The sequence below is a fragment of the Dendropsophus ebraccatus genome, chromosome 15, assembly GCF_027789765.1.
Source record: "Dendropsophus ebraccatus isolate aDenEbr1 chromosome 15, aDenEbr1.pat, whole genome shotgun sequence".
In the NCBI taxonomy this organism is placed as follows: Eukaryota; Metazoa; Chordata; class Amphibia; order Anura; family Hylidae; genus Dendropsophus; species Dendropsophus ebraccatus.
This window is the reverse complement of record NC_091468.1, coordinates 66491170-66510059: the sequence shown is the minus strand read 5'-3', so window position 1 is coordinate 66510059 and position 18890 is coordinate 66491170. Positions and strand designations below refer to the sequence as shown.

Sequence of the window (18890 nt, the reverse complement as noted above, 5' to 3'; positions counted from 1 at the left end):
CTTTTTTTCAACAGTGCCGGGGTGGATAAAAGAAATGACATGCTCTTACCTCCTTGGCTCCAGCACTGGTGACCTCATACCATTGACTTGATCCCTGGGTCCCCGGCCGCTACCCGGGTTGTGACCTGTTAGGTCCGCTCAGCCAGTGACTCTGCCTCAACCACTGACTGGCTGAGTGGACCGGACACATCACAACCCAGGTACCCACTCTAACCTATAACAAAATGCTTTTTCTTTATGTACCTTGATCCTACACAGCATGAGCTGCTATTTCCTTAGATGAATGTTACTGTTACCAGCAGATTATCCTCTCACCAGTAGTTGCTGCTTCATGATAGAGGACACTAAAGATGCCTAAAACATTAAAGGGGTAGTTTAGCAAAAAAAAAAAAAAATTCTTTCATGTCAACTGGTGCCAGAGAAGTGCCACCTCCCTGAGCCTGATTCATACCCCTTCCTGCTTATAGTCACATGACCCCTTATCCTCACAGTTGCACACCCCCTGAGCCCGATTCATGCCCCCTCATCCTCATATTCACACTGCTCTGACCCTGATTCATGCGCCCTCAACCACATAGTCGCACACCCCCTGAGCCCGATTCATGCCCCCTCATCCTCATATTCACACCTCTCTCACCCTGATTCATGCCCCTTTATCCTCATAGTCGCTCCATTCACACCACATCATAGTCAGAGTGGCCCAGATTTGACATATTGTAAATACAGAAAATACCAAGGTCACGGCCCCTCTTTAGGTGCAAAATCAAGTAAAAATGGTCTTCGTAAATTCTTGATAAATTCTTCGGGAAAGTTGTGAACATGTTTGAAATGCTAAAAACACAACAAACCTTTTTTATGAACACTATTTAGACACACTTGGATGGCATTATTATTTTTACTGCCCTGTATTCATCTGCACTCTTACAACTTTCTGCTTGTACTCATTCTACTAGTAGAAGTAATAATATAGTATAATGCTTAAAATGTGTTTTTGTTTTGATTTTTTTTTTTTTTTTTTTCCAGGAACTTCACCAGCTCAGTTTGGTGATAATGTGATTATATTTAATACTACGCAAAGTTGTCCAGGATCTGAGCATAAAATCCAAAGTGTCATCAGCTTGGTGTGCGGAAAGTCATTGGTCAGTGTTACTGTTTTTGCAGTTTTTCACTATGTGTTCAGTATGTTTGTAAGTCATTGATTTGGTTACTAACCGCTTCACTTCTATAGATGTTCCGCTCTGGCCGCCTATACAGTTCCCACACACGGTGTCTCCTATAACACTTGAGCACAGTATACCATGTTGACAAAGGACGTATATGACCGAAACGTCCAGTGATATGGTAGACCAAAACTTGTGGTAAATCCTTGCTACCTGTGTTGGAAATTGTTTAAAAAAATCTTTTAAGTGCATAAAATAAAAAAATAAAATCATAGAAATTGATGGCAATTGGTGTGCAGTTGATATTCCTGTATTCAGGGTGTGCTTAGACTCAAAAAAGCAATGTAGTAGGCAAAAGAAGAAGGCAGTCGGCTCTCACCCATAAGTTTGCTGCAATATGTGGCGTTTATTTCACAACTTTAATAGGGAGGGAGGTGAGGTTACACCTGGCCGGAAGAAGCACACTCAGTACGAAACAGCTGCCCCAGTTGTCAGGTTATCTCTGTAAAGGGGAACTATCAGCAGGATAGGTGAATCTAACCTGCTGATGTGTCCCTATTGCACAGGAGACATTGAGGAGGAAGGTATGTCTCTTACCTTCCACCTCGCCGCCGTTCTGGTGCGGTTAGGCGGTTAGTTAGACTACTAACTGCAGATAAGACACATGCCTTTCTCCTCTGTATCTCCTGTGCAATAGGGACTTATCAGCAGGTTAGACTTGTCTAACCTGCTTATAGTTCCCCTTTAAGTAACATTCTTTAAAATGTTTTTGTTTGGATTTCATAGAATTTTTAACCTATTTTGCTTTTTCTTTATTGAGCTTTATGACTAGTTAAAAAATAAAAAAAAACTAACAAAAACAGAGATCTTATCTATGTTCGCCTAGTGTGACCTGTAGCCTTTCCAAATCGTTTCTTGTGATGTCATTGAATGTTTGGTTTTCTCTTCAGTTGAGGTCAAGTAAGTGAAGGGAACAGTCAGTACTCCTTGCTCTTCGGAGCTCTTCAGGTAGTTATTTCAGACCATTGATGTGAAGCATTGCTACAACCTTCTTTCTTAAAGGAGTACTCAGCATTTTTTGTTAAATCAACTGGTGCCAGAGATTTTTAATTTACTTACTATTACAAAAATCTCCAGTCTTCCAGTACTTATCAGCTACTGTATGTCCTGCAGGAAGTGGTGGATTCTTTCCAGTCTGGAGAGCATAAGAGGTTTTCTATGGGGATTTGCTGCTGCTCTGGACAGTTCCTGACATGAACAGAGAAGGCAGCAAAGAGCACTGTGTCAGACTGGAGAGAATACACCACTTCCTGTGGGACATACAGCAGCTGATACTGGAAGACTTGAGATTATTTCAATAGAAATAAATTGCAATCCTCTGGCACTTCCTGACACCAGTTGATTTGAAAGAAATATTTTTTTGATGGAGTGCCCCTTTAATAAACTATTAGAGATTTACACTGACTGACCCTTTTCCTCGGTGCTACTTAGTACGACTTTGTATTCTATCAGCGTACATTGAAGGGATTTATATATCACTGGGGGTTGGTTAAAAAAAAAAAAAAAACGCAACCTGTACTCACCTCCCCAGGTCCATGCAGGTGGAGTGCCGACGCTCCCAGTCCTCAGTCCTCAACTACTTCCTGATGACAGAAATGTCCTTGCTGAGGACTGGGGGGCGGCAGCTGCAGGGGGAGCAGGAGAGGTGAGTTTTTTGGGATATGTATATAGAATATTTGAACCCATCCTGGGCAACCCAATTGACGGACGTTCCGCTGGGAAGTCAGGACTAAACATAGGGAGGTCTCGTCTTCTCATTTTCCACCAATGGGTATTGTAGGAAGGACAAGTGCACCAGGAAATGAGCCAAATGGCGTTCAGTTCTATGAAATTTACTTTTTAACTACTTTCATATTTTCTCAAACCACAGGGTACCCCGGAATTCATTAAATACGATGAATGTGTGCATTACTTTGAGTGGAGAACATTTACGGCTTGCAAGAAGAATAAATTTAAGCCTATTAAAGAGGTAAAGCGTCCTTTTTATTTATTTATTTTTTTTTTTTTGCTTAATTTCTTTTTTGCCTTTTTAAGTGTCACTGTCATTTAATTTTATTTATTTTTTTGCAGAAATCAATAGTACAGGCCATTTTAAGAAATTTTGTAATTGGGTTTATTAGCCAAAAAATGCATTTTTATCATGAAAAAGCAGTTGAAAGCTCTCCCCCATGTGTTCATGGTTCTCCTATGGAGAGGGGAGGGGTGGAGGGAGATGAGGCACCAAAACAGGACAACAAAGAGTTAATTTACAGCTACATCACCAGGCTATCTCCTCTGAGGTCAGCACTGACCTCTGAATACCGGCTTTCACACAGCTCCCACTGTGTAATCCTTTGTTCTCTGCTCTCTGCTGGCAACTAATCTCCCTCCTCCCCCTTCCCCTCCCCATAGGTTACACAGGTCACAATTGATGTAAACTAGTGGAGATTTCCTGATTATGAGCAGTGACTGAGAGAGAGATGAGGGGGGGGGGGGGACCTGGGGAAAGTCGTTTTGAATGCAGATAATGGCATATTTGCCTAATAAACCCAATTACAAAGTTTCTTAAAATAGCCTGGACTATTGATTTCTGCCAAGAAAACCCCCAAAACAGTGACCCTTTAATTTCTAGAAACTAGAAAGAGAGATTTATATTTTAACGACATCGGGAGAGAGAGACTGGATGAGGTATGAGGGAATAGGGTCACTTGGGAAGGTAGTAGGGCTCAAAGGGGAGAGGGGCTCAGGGACGTCATTCTGTGTTACTAGTTCAGAACCTGAGAGGGAAGAAGAGGAGATGCTGGGGGGGGGGGGTCTATGCTTTATGGGGACAAGGAGATAATTGTCATTGATAGGTGTCTGCACTTTCAGCAATGTCAATGTCACTGAGTTGTTTTGGGTTGTTTGAAAGAGAAAATGTGAAGGACGGAGTGGTGGGCTCTTGGCATGTGATTATAATGGGGGCATGTGCCAATAATACCGCTGTCTGCAGCATCATCCATCCATCCCCTCCCTTAGTTGAACTTCATGAACAGATGATGATTTTTATCAACCTTACAAACTATGAAACTGGGGTGGGGGGGGGGATGAAGTTTTGGGGGTCCTGCTTTGGCCATTACTGTATATTCTCTCATCTCTACATTCTTCCTTCCTTATGTATGTCAGCACAATGTTGGAAACACAAGAGAAAATTATGATTACGTTTTCTCTAATAGAACAGCACATATACATGAGTAATGGTTAATGATGTCTCTATATCATAGGGACCAGTGTACATTTCACCAGAACCTTAATATATTTGTTTGCATTAGGCTGGGTTCACACTAACGTTTTTGTTATTTGCTAACGGATCCGTTTATATTGAATGGATAAGAAAAAAAGCTGATGAGCAAACTGATTGCAAAATGTTCTTTTTTTTTTTTTTCATTTGCCGTTTGCATTTTGGCTTTAAAAAAACAGAAATTTGTCCATCAGTCAGCATCTGTTTTTTTATCAGTTTATTTTTTTGGGTTTCTCTCTTCTGCACATGCTCAGTGAAATAACTGATGAAAACTGTTAACTTGCAAACGGATGTAAATGGAAATACCTTCAGTTTAGATCCGTCCTCACTGACTATAATTTAAAAAAAAAACAAAAAAAAAAACAGAAGTGCACTTTCCGTTCGTGTTCCGTTTTTTCAAACGGAGGAAAAAAAGCTGCACGCAGGATTTTTCTTTCCGTTCACAAAAACTGAACCCTGACGGAATACATGCAAACAGAGCACAATAAAAATACATAGAAATGAATGGGGTGTTACACGGATACGTCAGATTTCATTTATGTTTAACCCCTTAGCGACCCATGACGTATCTGATACGTCATGGTGACGCTCGGGGTGTTCAGAGCGGGGTCCCGCCGGGACCGCGCTCTGAACGGCGCTGATCCCGGCTGACACGTGCAGCCGGGCAGTGCCTCTATTAGCCGGCGCGGGTCCCGTTGCCGCGCCGGCTAATTAAGCCTCTAAGTGCAGCTGTCAAACCTGACAGCTGCACTTAGAGGCTTCAGACCTCACGTCCCTGGTGTCTAGTGGGACCGATCTCCCCCCCCGCGATGCGATCGCGGGGGGGAGATCCGTTCTTCTGCCCGTGCCGGGCCTCAGCGTCGGAATGACGCTGATCCCGGCTCGGCAATAGATTGCTATGGCCTGCAGCAGGCCATAGTAATCTATGACCGATCTAATCGATCTTTGCTGTGTATATACACAGCATTGATCTCTATGAGAGATCAGTGCTGTCTATATACAAGTCCCCCAGGGGGGCTTCTAGTTACAGTAAAAAAAAAAAGTAAAAAAGTGTTTTTATTAATAAAAAAAATCCCCTCCCCTAATAAAAGTCCAAATCACCCCCCTTTTCCCATTTTATAAATATAAATTAATAAATAAATAAACATATTTAGTATCGCCGCGCGCGTAATCGCCCGAACTATTAATTAATCACATTCCTGATCTCGCACGGTAAACGGCGTCAGCACAAAAAAATTCCAAAGTGCAAAATTGCGCATTTTTGGTCGCATCAAATCCAGAAAAAATGTAATAAAAAACGATCAAAAAGTCGTATATGCGCAATCAAGGTACCGATAGAAAGAACACATCATGGCGCAAAAACTGACACCTCACACAGCCCCATAGACCAAAGGATAAAAGCGCTATAAGCCTTGGAATGGAGCGATTTTAAGGAACGTATATTTGTTAACAACGGTTTGAATTTTTTACAGGCCATCAGATACAATATAAGTTATACATGTTATATATCATAGTAATCGTAACGACTTGAGGAACATGCATAACAAGTCAGTTTTACCATAGGACGGACGGCGTAAATGCAAAACTCCCCGAAATCAAAACAAATTATTTTTTTTTTCAATTTGACAGCGCAAATGATTTTTTTCCGGTTTCGCAGCATATGTTATGGAAAAATAATGCCTGTCATTGCAAAGTACAATTGGTTTCGCAAAAAATAAGCGCTCATATACGTCTCTAGGTGAAAAAATGCAAGTGCTATGGACTTTTAAACTTAAAATTGAATAAGCAAAAGCGCAAAAACGAAAATAGGCTTTGACCTTAAGGGGTTAAAAACGGAACAGCTAAACGGAACTGTGGCGGAGAGAAAAACATCAGTGTGAACCCAGCCTTATATATTCTTGTTAACTTATTATCTGGATTGAAGCCCTAAGAGAAGTGCTATAATGTAGTAAGTAATGTATCTCTGTACCATCCCGGATAATACACTCTCTCTGTTCCCTTCTCAGGTGCCGTGTTATGTTTTTGACTCTGATTACAAGAAACATGACTTGAATCCCCTCATAAAGACGGCGGGGGGACACTTAGTCAATGACTGGGATCCCAACTCTGACTTGTACATCAATATTTGCCGAACTATTGGTATGTACTTATATTGTTGTTGTTGTTATTATTATTATTATTATTATTATTATTATTATTATTATTATTATTATTATGCTATTATATATTCCTTCAGCATCTATACACTCAGATGAATCCCTCCTATGCCCAGTCTGCTGCACAGGTAGTTTTCCATGTTTTAGTTGATCACCACCCGGATCCCCACTCAGACCAGGAAGCGGCCCGGGAACTGGAGTGGAGGACAGCGGACCCCAGCGCTACAAAAACATGGCCACTTCCTCAAAGAGACAGCACCGTTCTTGTCTCCAGTTTGGGTGCAGGGTTTAAAACTAAGATCCATTAACTTGAGTGGAACAGAATTTTAAATTGCACCTGAACTGAAGACAAGAGTGGTGCTGTCTCTGGAAGGAAGCGGCCATGTTTTTGTAGCGCTGGAGAACCCCTTTAACAGCTCAGTCAGAACTATCAATCCAATAGTATAGTAGAGTGTATTGCAGAGGTACATGACCCAAAAGTAGCCTCCTAGAGCCCTTGTATTAGGCAGAGAGGTAATTACCAACCTTTGCCCTTTCTTGGGGTAAGACCCTGGGGGAGATTTATCAAACAAGGTGTAAAGGTGGAATCTGATTGGTTGTTAGGGGCAACTGAGCCAGTTTTACTTTACTCCCTGTTTGATAAATCCCCCCCCCCAATGTCTAATCATCACCTCTCTCCCTGAGACATAACACTGGCCCGACTTTTGCTGCAACTTGACATTTCTATCTGAATGCGAGCGTTGTCTTAAGACGTTTGTTAGTCAGTATATTGAACACACACGCAGTCCCAGAGTTCAGTAAGGCTGAGTTCAAACTTTGTTTTTGCAATCCTTTTTTTTTTCTTTTTGCATAAAACGGATGAGAAAAACTGATGTATTTGTGTGCATCCGTTTTGATCATTTTTTCATTGACTTCCATTATAAAAAAAAAAAAAAAAAAAAAAAAAGATACGCTTTGTGTGAACCCAGCCTAACAAAACAGAATATTTTTGAGCATAACTGGCGGACCTGCAGAGAATCCATGCTGTCCTTAGAATAACGCGGCGTGTCCGTGCAGGTGTTACACTGGCTTGTCTACAATCCGGAGCCTCGGCACTGTTTGTAGATGGATAGTAAAGCTAATACACAGGCCCATTGTGCAATACACCCATAAACAACGACTGAACCAACAAATGAATAAGCCCTTAAGCCGCATAGGGATCTGTCATCTGGCCGTGCACCTTACGTAAACTTCAGAATCCTGATCTCGGGATCTGTCGTCTCCTTCAGCATTTGGCCTTGGATAAAAGATCATTTAATTGATACTTCTGCTCCAGTTATAAAACACGACCTTTTGTATCTTGTACAACGGACGAAATAAAATACTCTGATTTATTGGGGGGGGGGGGGGGGGTGTACAAATAATATAATATTTTCTGTCTCGTACATAACCTGCACATGCTGACTGCTCCGCTGTAGGACCTGTTTATAATGCATGATGTTCCTTCTGCTATATCAGGGTCGCCTTTATTACAGCTGATGTCTGGGAAACAGTCTTTCCATTAGTAGATGATATTTCGGTAGCCATAAGCACTAGAGAAGGCTTTTAGCTCAATGGTTTCACTTGGCAGAAAATCCTCTCTATAATGGAAGGAGAGATCATAGCTCCACGGGGGTTAATCAATACAGGGAGGTCGGGCTCCGGCTTATATTTCACTGCACTGATCCAGCACGGTGTGTGCCAGCTGCTAGTCCAGGGCACAGTCATAGGGATAAGAGTTGTATTCCTGCTAAAGAAGTTACAAAAGTCCCTTTATTTTGGGTCACATAATGTATGATAATGCATACAAGTAGTGTAGTACGTACCTATGCACTTATGTATCTACTAGTGTAGTACGTACCTATGCACTTATGTATCTACTAGTGTAATACGTACCTATGCACTTATGTATCTACTAGTGTAATATGTACTTATGCACTTATGCATCTACTAGTGTTGTACCTACCTATACACTTATGTATCTACTAGTGTAGTACGTACTTATGTATCTACTAGTGTAGTATGAACCTATGAACTTATGTATCTGCTAGTGTAGTACGTACTTATGTATCTACTAGTGTAAAACGTAGCAATGCACTTATGTATCTACTAGTGTACGTACCTATGCACTTATGTATCTACTAGTGTAGTATGTACCCATGGTCTTATGTGTCTACTAGTGTAGTACGTACCTATGAACTTATGTATCTGCTTGTGTAGTACGTACCTATGCACTTATGTATCTACTAGTGTTGTACATACATATGCACATTTGCACTTATGTATCTACTAGTGTAGTACGTACCTATGCACTTAAGAATCTACTTTTGTAGTATGTACCTATGTATCTACTAGTGTAATACGTACCTATGGTCTTATGTATCTACTAGTGTAGTACGTACCTATGGTCTTATGTATCTACTAGTGTAGTACGTACTTATGTATCTACTAGTGTAATACGTACCTATGCACTTATGAATCTACTTGTGTAGTACGTACCTATGCACTTATGTATCTAGCAGTGTAGTACATACTTATGCACTTATGTATCTACTAGTGTAATACGTACCTATGCACTTATGTATCTACTAGTGTAGTACGTACCTATGCACTTATGTATCTACTAGTGTAGTACGTACCTATGCACTTATGTATCTACTAGTGTAATACGTACCTATGCACTTATTTATCTACTAGTGTAGTACGTACTTATGCACTTATGTATCTACTAGTGTAGTACGTACCTATGCACTTATGTATCTACTAGTGTAGTACGTACCTATGCACTTATGTATCTACTAGTGTAGTACGTACTTATGCACTTATGTATCTACTAGTGTAGTACGTACTTATGCACTTATGTATCTACTAGTGTAGTACGTACCTATGCACTTATGTATCTACTAGTGTAGTACGTACCTATGCACTTATGTATCTACTAGTGTAGTACGTACCTATGCACTTATGTATCTACTAGTGTAGTACGTACCTATGCACTTATGTATCTACTAGTGTAATACGTACCTATGCACTTATGTATCTACTAGTGTAATACGTACCTATGCACTTATGTATCTACTAGTGTAATACGTACCTATGCACTTATGTATCTACTAGTGTACTTACCTATGCACTTATGTATCTACTAGTGTAGTACGTACCTATGCACTTATGTATCTACTAGTGTAGTACGTACCTATGCACTTATGTATCTACTAGTGTAGTACGTACCTATGCACTTATGTATCTACTAGTGTAGTACGTACCTATGCACTTATGTATCTACTAGTGTAGTACGTACCTATGCACTTATGTATCTACTAGTGTAGTACGTACCTATGCACTTATGTATCTACTAGTGTAGTACGTACCTATGCACTTATGTATCTACTAGTGTAGTACATACCTATGCCCCAAAGGCGACTATAGTGTAACCAGCACTGCAACATTACATCATAAAATTGGGGATGTCAGGAACACTGGGGTAAACAATAGGAGGGCAAATCTTCTGTGATGCCAAGGAACCTCGCAATGTTATTGGAAGGTATAACTAACTAAGTGTCCCTTTAATTTTCTGGCCTGTTTTCTTGTTGTTTTTTTAAACCGGTCTGACTGTCCGTCTCCTGCGAGGCTTCATATAACAGGTGATGGCAGACGTGTTACATGAGTCTGTGTGATCATTGTTATCCTTCTCCTGAACAGGCATCTCTACAGGGGCGACCTCCAGCTGTCCTCCAAGAAGCGCTGCCTGCCTGGTAAAGGATGGGAAGGGTTATGATGTCGGACAACCAAAAAATCCTCTTGCCTCCTATGAGAAAGACAGGTATATATGTTAATTTACTGATTTTTCTCATATAGTTTTGTCCTTGCTATAAAATTGTATCCAATTCCCCAATATAATTTTAATATTTAAAGGGGTAGTTCATCCAAATTTGTTTTCCAAACAAACTGGTGCCAGAAATTAGTAATTTACTTCTAATAAAAAAATCTCCAGTCTTCCAGTACTTATCAGCTGCTGTATGTCCTGCAGGAACTAATGTATTCTTTCCAGTCTGACATGGTGCTCTCTGCTGCCACCTCTGTCCATGTCAGGAACTGTCCAGAGCAGTAGCAAATCCCCATAAAAACTCTCCTGCTCTGGACAATGACAGAGGTGGCAGCAGAGAACAGTGTGTCAGATGGAAAGAATACACCACTTCCTGCAGGACATACAGCAGACATACAACTAGAAGTAAATTATAAATCTATAGTTTCTAAGTTTCTGAAACCAGTTGATTTGAAAGAAAAACATTTTCGCCGGAGTTCCCCTTAAACCTATAGTGGGAAAGTCAAGAGATGAATGTTAGTTTGTAGGCTCAGACAGCGATTACCTGTTTTTTTTTTCCCCTCATAGATTAATATGGCTTTTTTTTCTAGGCTGGTACTTCAGTATGAAACTGACAACAAACCCGACTTCTGTAATGGCCATTCACCCACGGTTAAAATAATCTTTACCTGTCCGTCAGCCGGCACAGAGGTCAGTCGATGCTTATGGAAAAAATTATTATAGAAATGTCACGAATCTTACTTACCATAGCTTTATTGTGCAAATTGTATAGCAGGGATAGGGAACCTTTGGCTCTGCAGCTGCTGCAAAACTACAATTCCCATCATGCTAAAGCTTTGGCTGTCCAGGCATGATGGGAGTTGTAGTTTTGCAACAGCTGGAGGGCCTGTTATAGCACCAGTGACCATTCTTATAGACTTTGTTGACAGTGTAGACGCCGGGTACTGATGATGGGTTGTAAACAAGGGAGGATCTAGGTCAGAGGAGACAGGCGGCAGCAGGAGAAATGGTATTGGCAGGACAAATATTAGTTTATTATGTTTTACTTGGATCTCATAGACAGCTTTAGGGTATGTTCACACTGAGTAAAACAGAATTCAGAATTCTGCCTGTCTCAGTGTTCCATAGCCCGTCTATGGGAGAATGTGCGCTCCTCCGCAGCCGCTGCTGTCCGCTCAAAGAAGTTACATGACACCACTCTGAGCGGCGGCAGCGGAGGAGCGCGCACCCTCTCATTCACTCACAGCGGGACACTGAGCATGGCGGGATTTGCTCAGTGTGAACATACCCTTAGGTCCCGCTCGACACTGCGACATGTCCTATTTTTTCACGGCGCGGATCACGACACTGATGGTATAAATAAGTTCATTGAATTTAATGGACCCTAAAATTGTCCATGGTTGCGGATCCGTGACCTCGGGCAATTTCACGGGACTTGTGAATAAGGCCTTAAAACAGACTATATAAGGAAGGTATATACACCAGTCAGCCATAACGCTAATGTGGATATATTGATTACCTTGTGATAGTGGCGCCTGGCAATGGGGGGGATATATCAGGCATCATCAAGTTGAAAGCAGGAAACACGGGGAAAGGCCCTATTACACGAAACCGTTTCGACCGTTTGGTTTGGTGTAATAGTGCATGTTAAGGCTATGTTCACACAACATACTATTTTTTTAAAAGAACGCCCGTTGTTTACCATTAAAACAACGGACGTTCTTTTTATACTGCAATGATATGCATTGAAGTCGATAGAACAGCCGCCGTTGTTTTGAGTGTTGTTTTAATGGCGTTGTTTTCTAAAATAGTACGTCGTGTGAACATAGCCTAAAAGACCATGAGCAGCCAACATGCACAAGGTCAGCTGATCGTGGATGTTGAAACAGCCCAATCATGTCAGTGATGGTCTGCTGTGCGTTGCTCTGTGTAAGAGGAGCGGCGGTAGCAGAATGCTGCTGACCTCAGTGGGCAGCTCCTTCGCTGCTCGCTGTGTGTGTAATAGCACAGGCAGCGAGCGGGGAAGCGAGCGCTGAGCTGATAGGTCGGCGCTTGCTACCCCCCTTATTAATACGGCGTTAATCTGCATAAATAAGAAACCTCTTATTCCTACCTCATCATGCGTCCTCCACTGAACACTCCCTCAGCCAATCACTGACTGAAATGACACAGCACCACGGCCACTGATTGGCTGAGCGGGCTGTCACTGCAGGGACAAGTCCATCTTGAAAGCGGCAGAGGGAGTGTTTGGTGCTGGAGCCGAATACACCACAGACTTCTGGTAGGGAAGGAATAAGATGTTTATTATGTTTTACAGAAGGGCAGCTTACAGCCGGGACCTCCTTTATGGTTCCTATACCAGGCAGGAAGATGAAACTAACCATACTGGCCATGCAGGTTACGTTGGGAACATGTTTGCTATGTAAAATTCCCCCCTGCATACAATGTATTCTGTGGACTGTGCTGCAGCTACTTTGAATGTCTTTTTCTATTACTTTACTGCCCTGTTTTTACCATAGTAATAAATAGTTCTATGTAATTAATTTCCCTTTCTTGTAGGTTTCTGACCCCAAACTAACAGCAAACAGCAATTGTCGCTATGAGGTGGAATGGGTTACCGAGAACGCCTGTCACACAGAGTACCTGGAAAGTGACAATTGTACCCTCATCAGCAAGGAGAGGGGGATTTCTATTGACTTGTCCCCACTCACCGAAAAACCAGGTCAGAATTCATTGTATTTTTGTCTGTGGGATGTATAGGGGGAAAAAAATAGCATCCAAACTTTGAACGGTTTGTCATGTTCCATAAGCTTTCATTGAGAAATTCTTGCAGTTTGTACTTTGTCTGCATCAGTGTGAGGGTTGGTAATAGATGTCTAAATAACATCAGCCTCCACCCCAGAAGATCAATGTGTGGTCTCAGATGATGCCGGAAGATCGGGTCACCGTGGTAATGTCCTGCATTCTGTGCACATGCCTTTTTAATTATCATAGGGCTTGTGCACAGATCTCTCCAGGAATGAGACACAGATACAGCAACCTGATCTTTCAGCATTGGCTACAACTGCATGCTGATCTGCAGCTAGAACCATCATTGCCCTGTTAAAGGAGAAGCCTGGCAAAAAATTTTATTAAAGTATTGTATTGCCCCCCAAAATCACCAATATACACTTATTACGGGAAAGGCTTATAAAGTGTTTTTTACCCTGCACTAACTACTGCATCAAGGCTTCACTTCCTGGATAACATGGTGATGTCACTTCCTGGATAACACGGTAATGTCACTTCCTGGATAACACGGTGATGTCACTTCCTGGATAACATGGTGATGTCACTTCCTGGATAACACGGTGATGTCACAACCCGACTTCCAGAGCTGTGCAGGCTGTGGCTGCTGGAGAGGATGATAGCAGGGGGACACTAAGGGACACAGCGCACTGGAGGACACTGAGCATCCCCCTGCTATCATCCTCTCCAGCAGCCACAGCCCGCACAGCTCTTGGAGTCGGGTCGTGACATTACCATGTAATCCAGGTAGTGACATCACCATGTAATCCAGGTAGTGACATCACCATGTAATCCAGGTAGTGACATCACCATGTAATCCAGGTAGTGACATCACCATGTAATCCAGGTAGTGACATCACCATGTTATCCAGGTAGTGACATCACCATGTAATCCAGGAAGTGACATCACCATGTAATCCAGGAAGTGAAGCCTTGATGCAGTACTAAGTGCAGGGAAAAAAGCACTTTATGAACATTACCCGTAATAAGTGTATATTGGGAATTTGTATAACTTTTGGGGGGCAATACAATACTTTAATAAAAATTTTCACCGGACTTCTTTAACTTTGCCTTTGCTGCCTTGTGCCTACAGTGCCTATGTGTGTTATCTGCACCCAGCCATCCCCCTGTGGATATGATAGACAAGGTCACCCTCCTCCATTGCTCCATTGTTCAGTTCTGATGCTCACCTGCCCATTGTAGGTGCTTCTGGTAGTGAACAGGGTTCGGCATTTTGACCTGTCTGCATTTAAGCGGTCCCATATGCAGCAAGCATTCAGTGCACTGTGTTCTGACTTCTTTCTGTCATAGCCAGCAGTAACTTTTTCAGTACTGTGTGATACACTATCTCTTCTGTGGCATTGAGCCTGACAGGCCAGCCTTTGCTTCCCTTGCACCTTAGTCAGCCTAGGATGCCCACGTTACTGTGACCAGTCGGTTGTCCTTCACTGGAACTAACCACTACTCACACCTGACCCACAAGATTTTGGAGATTCTCTTGCCAAGTCATCTAGACATGACAATGTAGCCCTTATGTAGTCATAGTTGCTCAGATTCTTAGGGGGCATTCACATGATCCCCGCAATCTGTCTCTCTCATTCACTGCTCATTTTCAGGAAATCTCGACTCTTTTACATCAGTCAAGCCCTGTCTGTTCTATGGAGAGGGGAGGGGAGAGGAGGGAGATTAGTTGGCAGCAGAGACCAGAGAACAAAGGATTACACAGAGGGAGCTGTGTGAAAGCCAGTATTCAGAGGTTAGAAAGGTCAGTGCTGACTTCAGAGGAGATAGCCCGGTGATGTAGCTGTAAATTAGCTCTTTGTTCTGTTTTGGTGCCTCATCTCCCTTCACCCCTCCCCTTTCCATAGAAAACTATGAAGACAGGGGGAAGAGCTTCAAACTGCTTTTCCATGATGAAAATGCATTTTCAGCTAATAAACCCAAATACAAAGTTTCTTAAAATCGCCCGTACTATTGATTTCTGCAAAGTAAAAATTAAACGACAGTGACACTTAAAACATTATGGAAGCTCTCGTCATCATAGTTAATCAGGATGCGTGGAGCTCCAAGATCCACAAGCCCTTCTCCCTTTTATTTTCAGTCACCATTACTAGATTGCAGCTTAAGACATTATTTTTGCCATACACAATTATTTGTATGCCGGGAACAGCTAGACGTTGACTGTCAAATTGTTTTCACATTTGGATTTTTTGTTTTAGGAAGCCCTTACCGTGTGGAAGATCCAAAGGGTGAATATACATATTACATCAATGTGTGCGGCAAAATAACAGAAGGGGGATGCACGGGTGATGCCGTTTCTTCTTGTCAAAACATAAAGGCAAATACACATTCTAAGTCTGCCGGCTCATACCTAAATCAGACCCTCAGGTACGTTACATATTACCTGTTGCTGAGCTTTAATACTTTTGTGTTCGTTCACACTTTCGTGTTTTCGACATGTGGTGGGAACCAACTCCATCAGGGGTTATACGGCTATGCAAAACAATAGCTATGTAGTGTCAAGTATTTAAAAAAAAAAAAACAATAAAGAAGCTATACTTGCCTCTCTGCACTCCCCCAGTGTTCTCTTACGAGTCTCCGATATCCCCCCGAGATGATCCCACCTCCACTTCTGAGACAGACTCGTCTCAGCCAATCACTGTTGCTAAAGCTGCTGATTGGCTGAGCGGGCCTGCTGCATCATATCCCAAAACATGGAAACAGCCACACAGTGGCCACCGGAGCGGCATAGTTCCAGTGTGAGCGCTGGAACCAGAGAGGTAAGTACGTGTTATCTTTTTTACGCATCTCTTTCCCAGGCATACAGCTTAGAGAGGTCTTGCCCGGATAACCTCTTTTAGCTGTCACAATGGCTCGGCCTATGTTCAAAGACTTTTAAAAGTTTTGTAATTGAAAAGCCTTTTGATTACCCTGGATGCTTGCTTTTTTTTCCTACAGCTACAGTGTTTAGTCCCATCGACAGTCACCAGTCTCTTCAGATCAGTCTAGTCTTCTTTGGGATCATTAACCCATAACTTTGGTACATCCTTCTTAAATGAACCCCCATCCTAGCTAGTCCCTTTGGATTCGTCTAACCTGCTGATGGTTCCACTTTAAAATCTTCAGATGAGAACATGGATTTTTACTACTTAAACTCTATTTCTTGTCAGGCTTATTGGAGGACACAGCTTGGTGGTGGCAGCGATACCCAAGGTTATAATATGTATCCCCAGTCTATGTGATGAAAATGAGGAGTTTTTGAATATTTTTTTCTTCTTCTTACAGTATGTCTGCAGCCAGTACTTTATTACAAAGTTTTCCTCTCCTTTTTCTTTATAGGTATTCTGATGGGGACATAACTCTGACATACACCGGGGGAGAGATGTGCAGCTCTGGTTTCCAGCGTATGACTGTTATAAATTTTATATGTAATGAGACTGCAGGTAAGAGGAGCCGCTGTCCTGTTGTCACTCTCATTTCATAAGGTTTTATAAGAACTTCATAAGGACATCATAACTAAATGCCTAGGTAGAAGTCAAGAGTCAACAGTATGCTACGTTGGCTATTTAAGGAGCCTATATACCTTATAGGCACCATCCTGTGGACGATCGTTCTGCCATAAGTTATTGAAGATGTACGGCCACCTTTACAAACATAGACGATTGACCAGCTCTGTCTAGTCTGCACTATATAATATGTCTATTATTTCCTTTATATTTTTGTCACCTCTGCTATCCCCTCCCTCCCACAGCCGCCCAGCTATGTCACCTCTGCTATCCCCTCCCTCCCACAGCTATGTCACCTCTGCTATCCCCTCCCACAGCTATGTCACCTCTGCTATCCCCTCCCTCCCACAGCTATGTCACCTCTGCTATCCCCTCCCTCCCACAGCTATGTCACCTCTGCTATCCTGTCCCTCCCACAGCCGCCCAGCTATGTCACCTCTGCTATCCCCTCCCACAGCTATGTCACCTCTGCTATCCCCTCCCTCCCACAGCTATGTCACCTCTGCTATCCCCTCCCTCCCACAGCTATGTCACCTCTGCTATCCCCTCCCTCCACAGCTATGTCACCTCTGCTATCCCCTCCCACAGCTATGTCACCTCTGCTATCCCCTCCCTCCCACAGCTATGTCACCTCTGCTATCCCCTCCCTCCACAGCTGTCACCTCTGCTATCCCCTCCCTCCCACAGCTATGTCACCTCTGCTATCCCCTCCCTCCCACAGCTATGTCACCTCTGCTATCCCCTCCCTCCACAGCTATGTCACCTCTGCTATCCCCTCCCTCCCACAGCTATGTCACCTCTGCTATCCCCTCCCACAGCTATGTCACCTCTGCTATCCCCTCCCTCCCACAGCTGTCACCTCTGCTATCCCCTCCCTCCCACAGCTATGTCACCTCTGCTATCCCCTCCCTCCCACAGCTGTCACCTCTGCTATCCCCTCCCTCCACAGCTATGTCACCTCTGCTATCCCCTCCTTCCACAGCTATGTCACCTCTGCTATCCCCTCCCTCCACAGCTATGTCACCGCTGCTATCCCCTCCCTCCACAGCTATGTCACCGCTGCTATCCCCTCCCTCCACAGCTATGTCACCTCTGCTATCCCCTCCCTCCACAGCTATGTCACCTCTGCTATCCCCTCCCTCCCACAGCTGTCACCTCTGCTATCCCCTCCCTCCCACAGCCGTCCAGCTATGTCACCTCTGCTATCCCCTCCCACAGCTATGTCACCTCTGCTATCCCCTCCCACAGCTATGTCACCTCTGCTATCCCCTTCCACAGCTATGTCACCTCTGCTATCCCCTCCCTCCCACAGCTATGTCACCTCTGCTATCCCCTCCCTCCACAGCTATGTCACCTCTGCTATCCCCTCCCTCCACAGCTATGTCACCTCTGCTATCCCCTCCCTCCACAGCTATGTCACCTCTGCTATCCCCTCCCTCCACAGCTATGTCACCTCTGCTATCCCCTCCCTCCCACAGCTGTCACCTCTGCTATCCCCTCCCTCCCACAGCTATGTCACCTCTGCTATCCCCTCCCTCCCACAGCTATGTCACCTCTGCTATCCCCTCCCTCCACAGCTATGTCACCGCTGCTATCCCCTCCCTCCACAGCTATGTCACCGCTGCTATCCCCTCCCTCCACAGCTATGTCACCGCTGCTATCCCCTCCCTCCACAGCTATGTCACCTCTGCTATCCCCTCCCTCCCACAGCTGTCACCTCTGCTATCCCCTCCCTCCCACAGCCGTCCAGCTATGTCACCTCTGCTATCCCCTCCCACAGCTATGTCACCTCTGCTATCCCCTCCCACAGCTATGTCACCTCTGCTATCCCCTTCCACAGCTATGTCACCTCTGCTATCCCCTCCCTCCCACAGCTATGTCACCTCTGCTATCCCCTCCCTCCACAGCTATGTCACCTCTGCTATCCCCTCCCTCCACAGCTATGTCACCTCTGCTATCCCCTCCCTCCCACAGCTATGTCACCTCTGCTATCCCCTCCCTCCCACAGCTATGTCACCTCTGCTATCCCCTCCCTCCCACAGCTATGTCACCTCTGCTATCCCCTCCCTCCCACAGCTATGTCACCTCTGCTATCCCCTCCCACAGCTATGTCACCTC

At 43.7% G+C, this 18890-nt stretch overlaps 1 protein-coding gene across 1 annotated transcript in view; it reads left to right on the top strand.

The window, feature by feature from the left end:
* The window catches only part of IGF2R (insulin like growth factor 2 receptor), a 79012-nt gene that overhangs the window by 16500 nt on the left and 43622 nt on the right, over positions 1 to 18890 (top strand). Inside the window, exons 3-10 of the mRNA XM_069955435.1 lie at positions 1024 to 1139; positions 3091 to 3189; positions 6486 to 6618; positions 10356 to 10476; positions 11070 to 11169; positions 13039 to 13201; positions 15486 to 15654; positions 16606 to 16709. Coding sequence (XP_069811536.1) covers positions 1024 to 1139; positions 3091 to 3189; positions 6486 to 6618; positions 10356 to 10476; positions 11070 to 11169; positions 13039 to 13201; positions 15486 to 15654; positions 16606 to 16709 — 1005 coding nt within the window. The remainder of the gene's footprint in view (positions 1 to 1023; positions 1140 to 3090; positions 3190 to 6485; positions 6619 to 10355; positions 10477 to 11069; positions 11170 to 13038; positions 13202 to 15485; positions 15655 to 16605; positions 16710 to 18890) is intronic.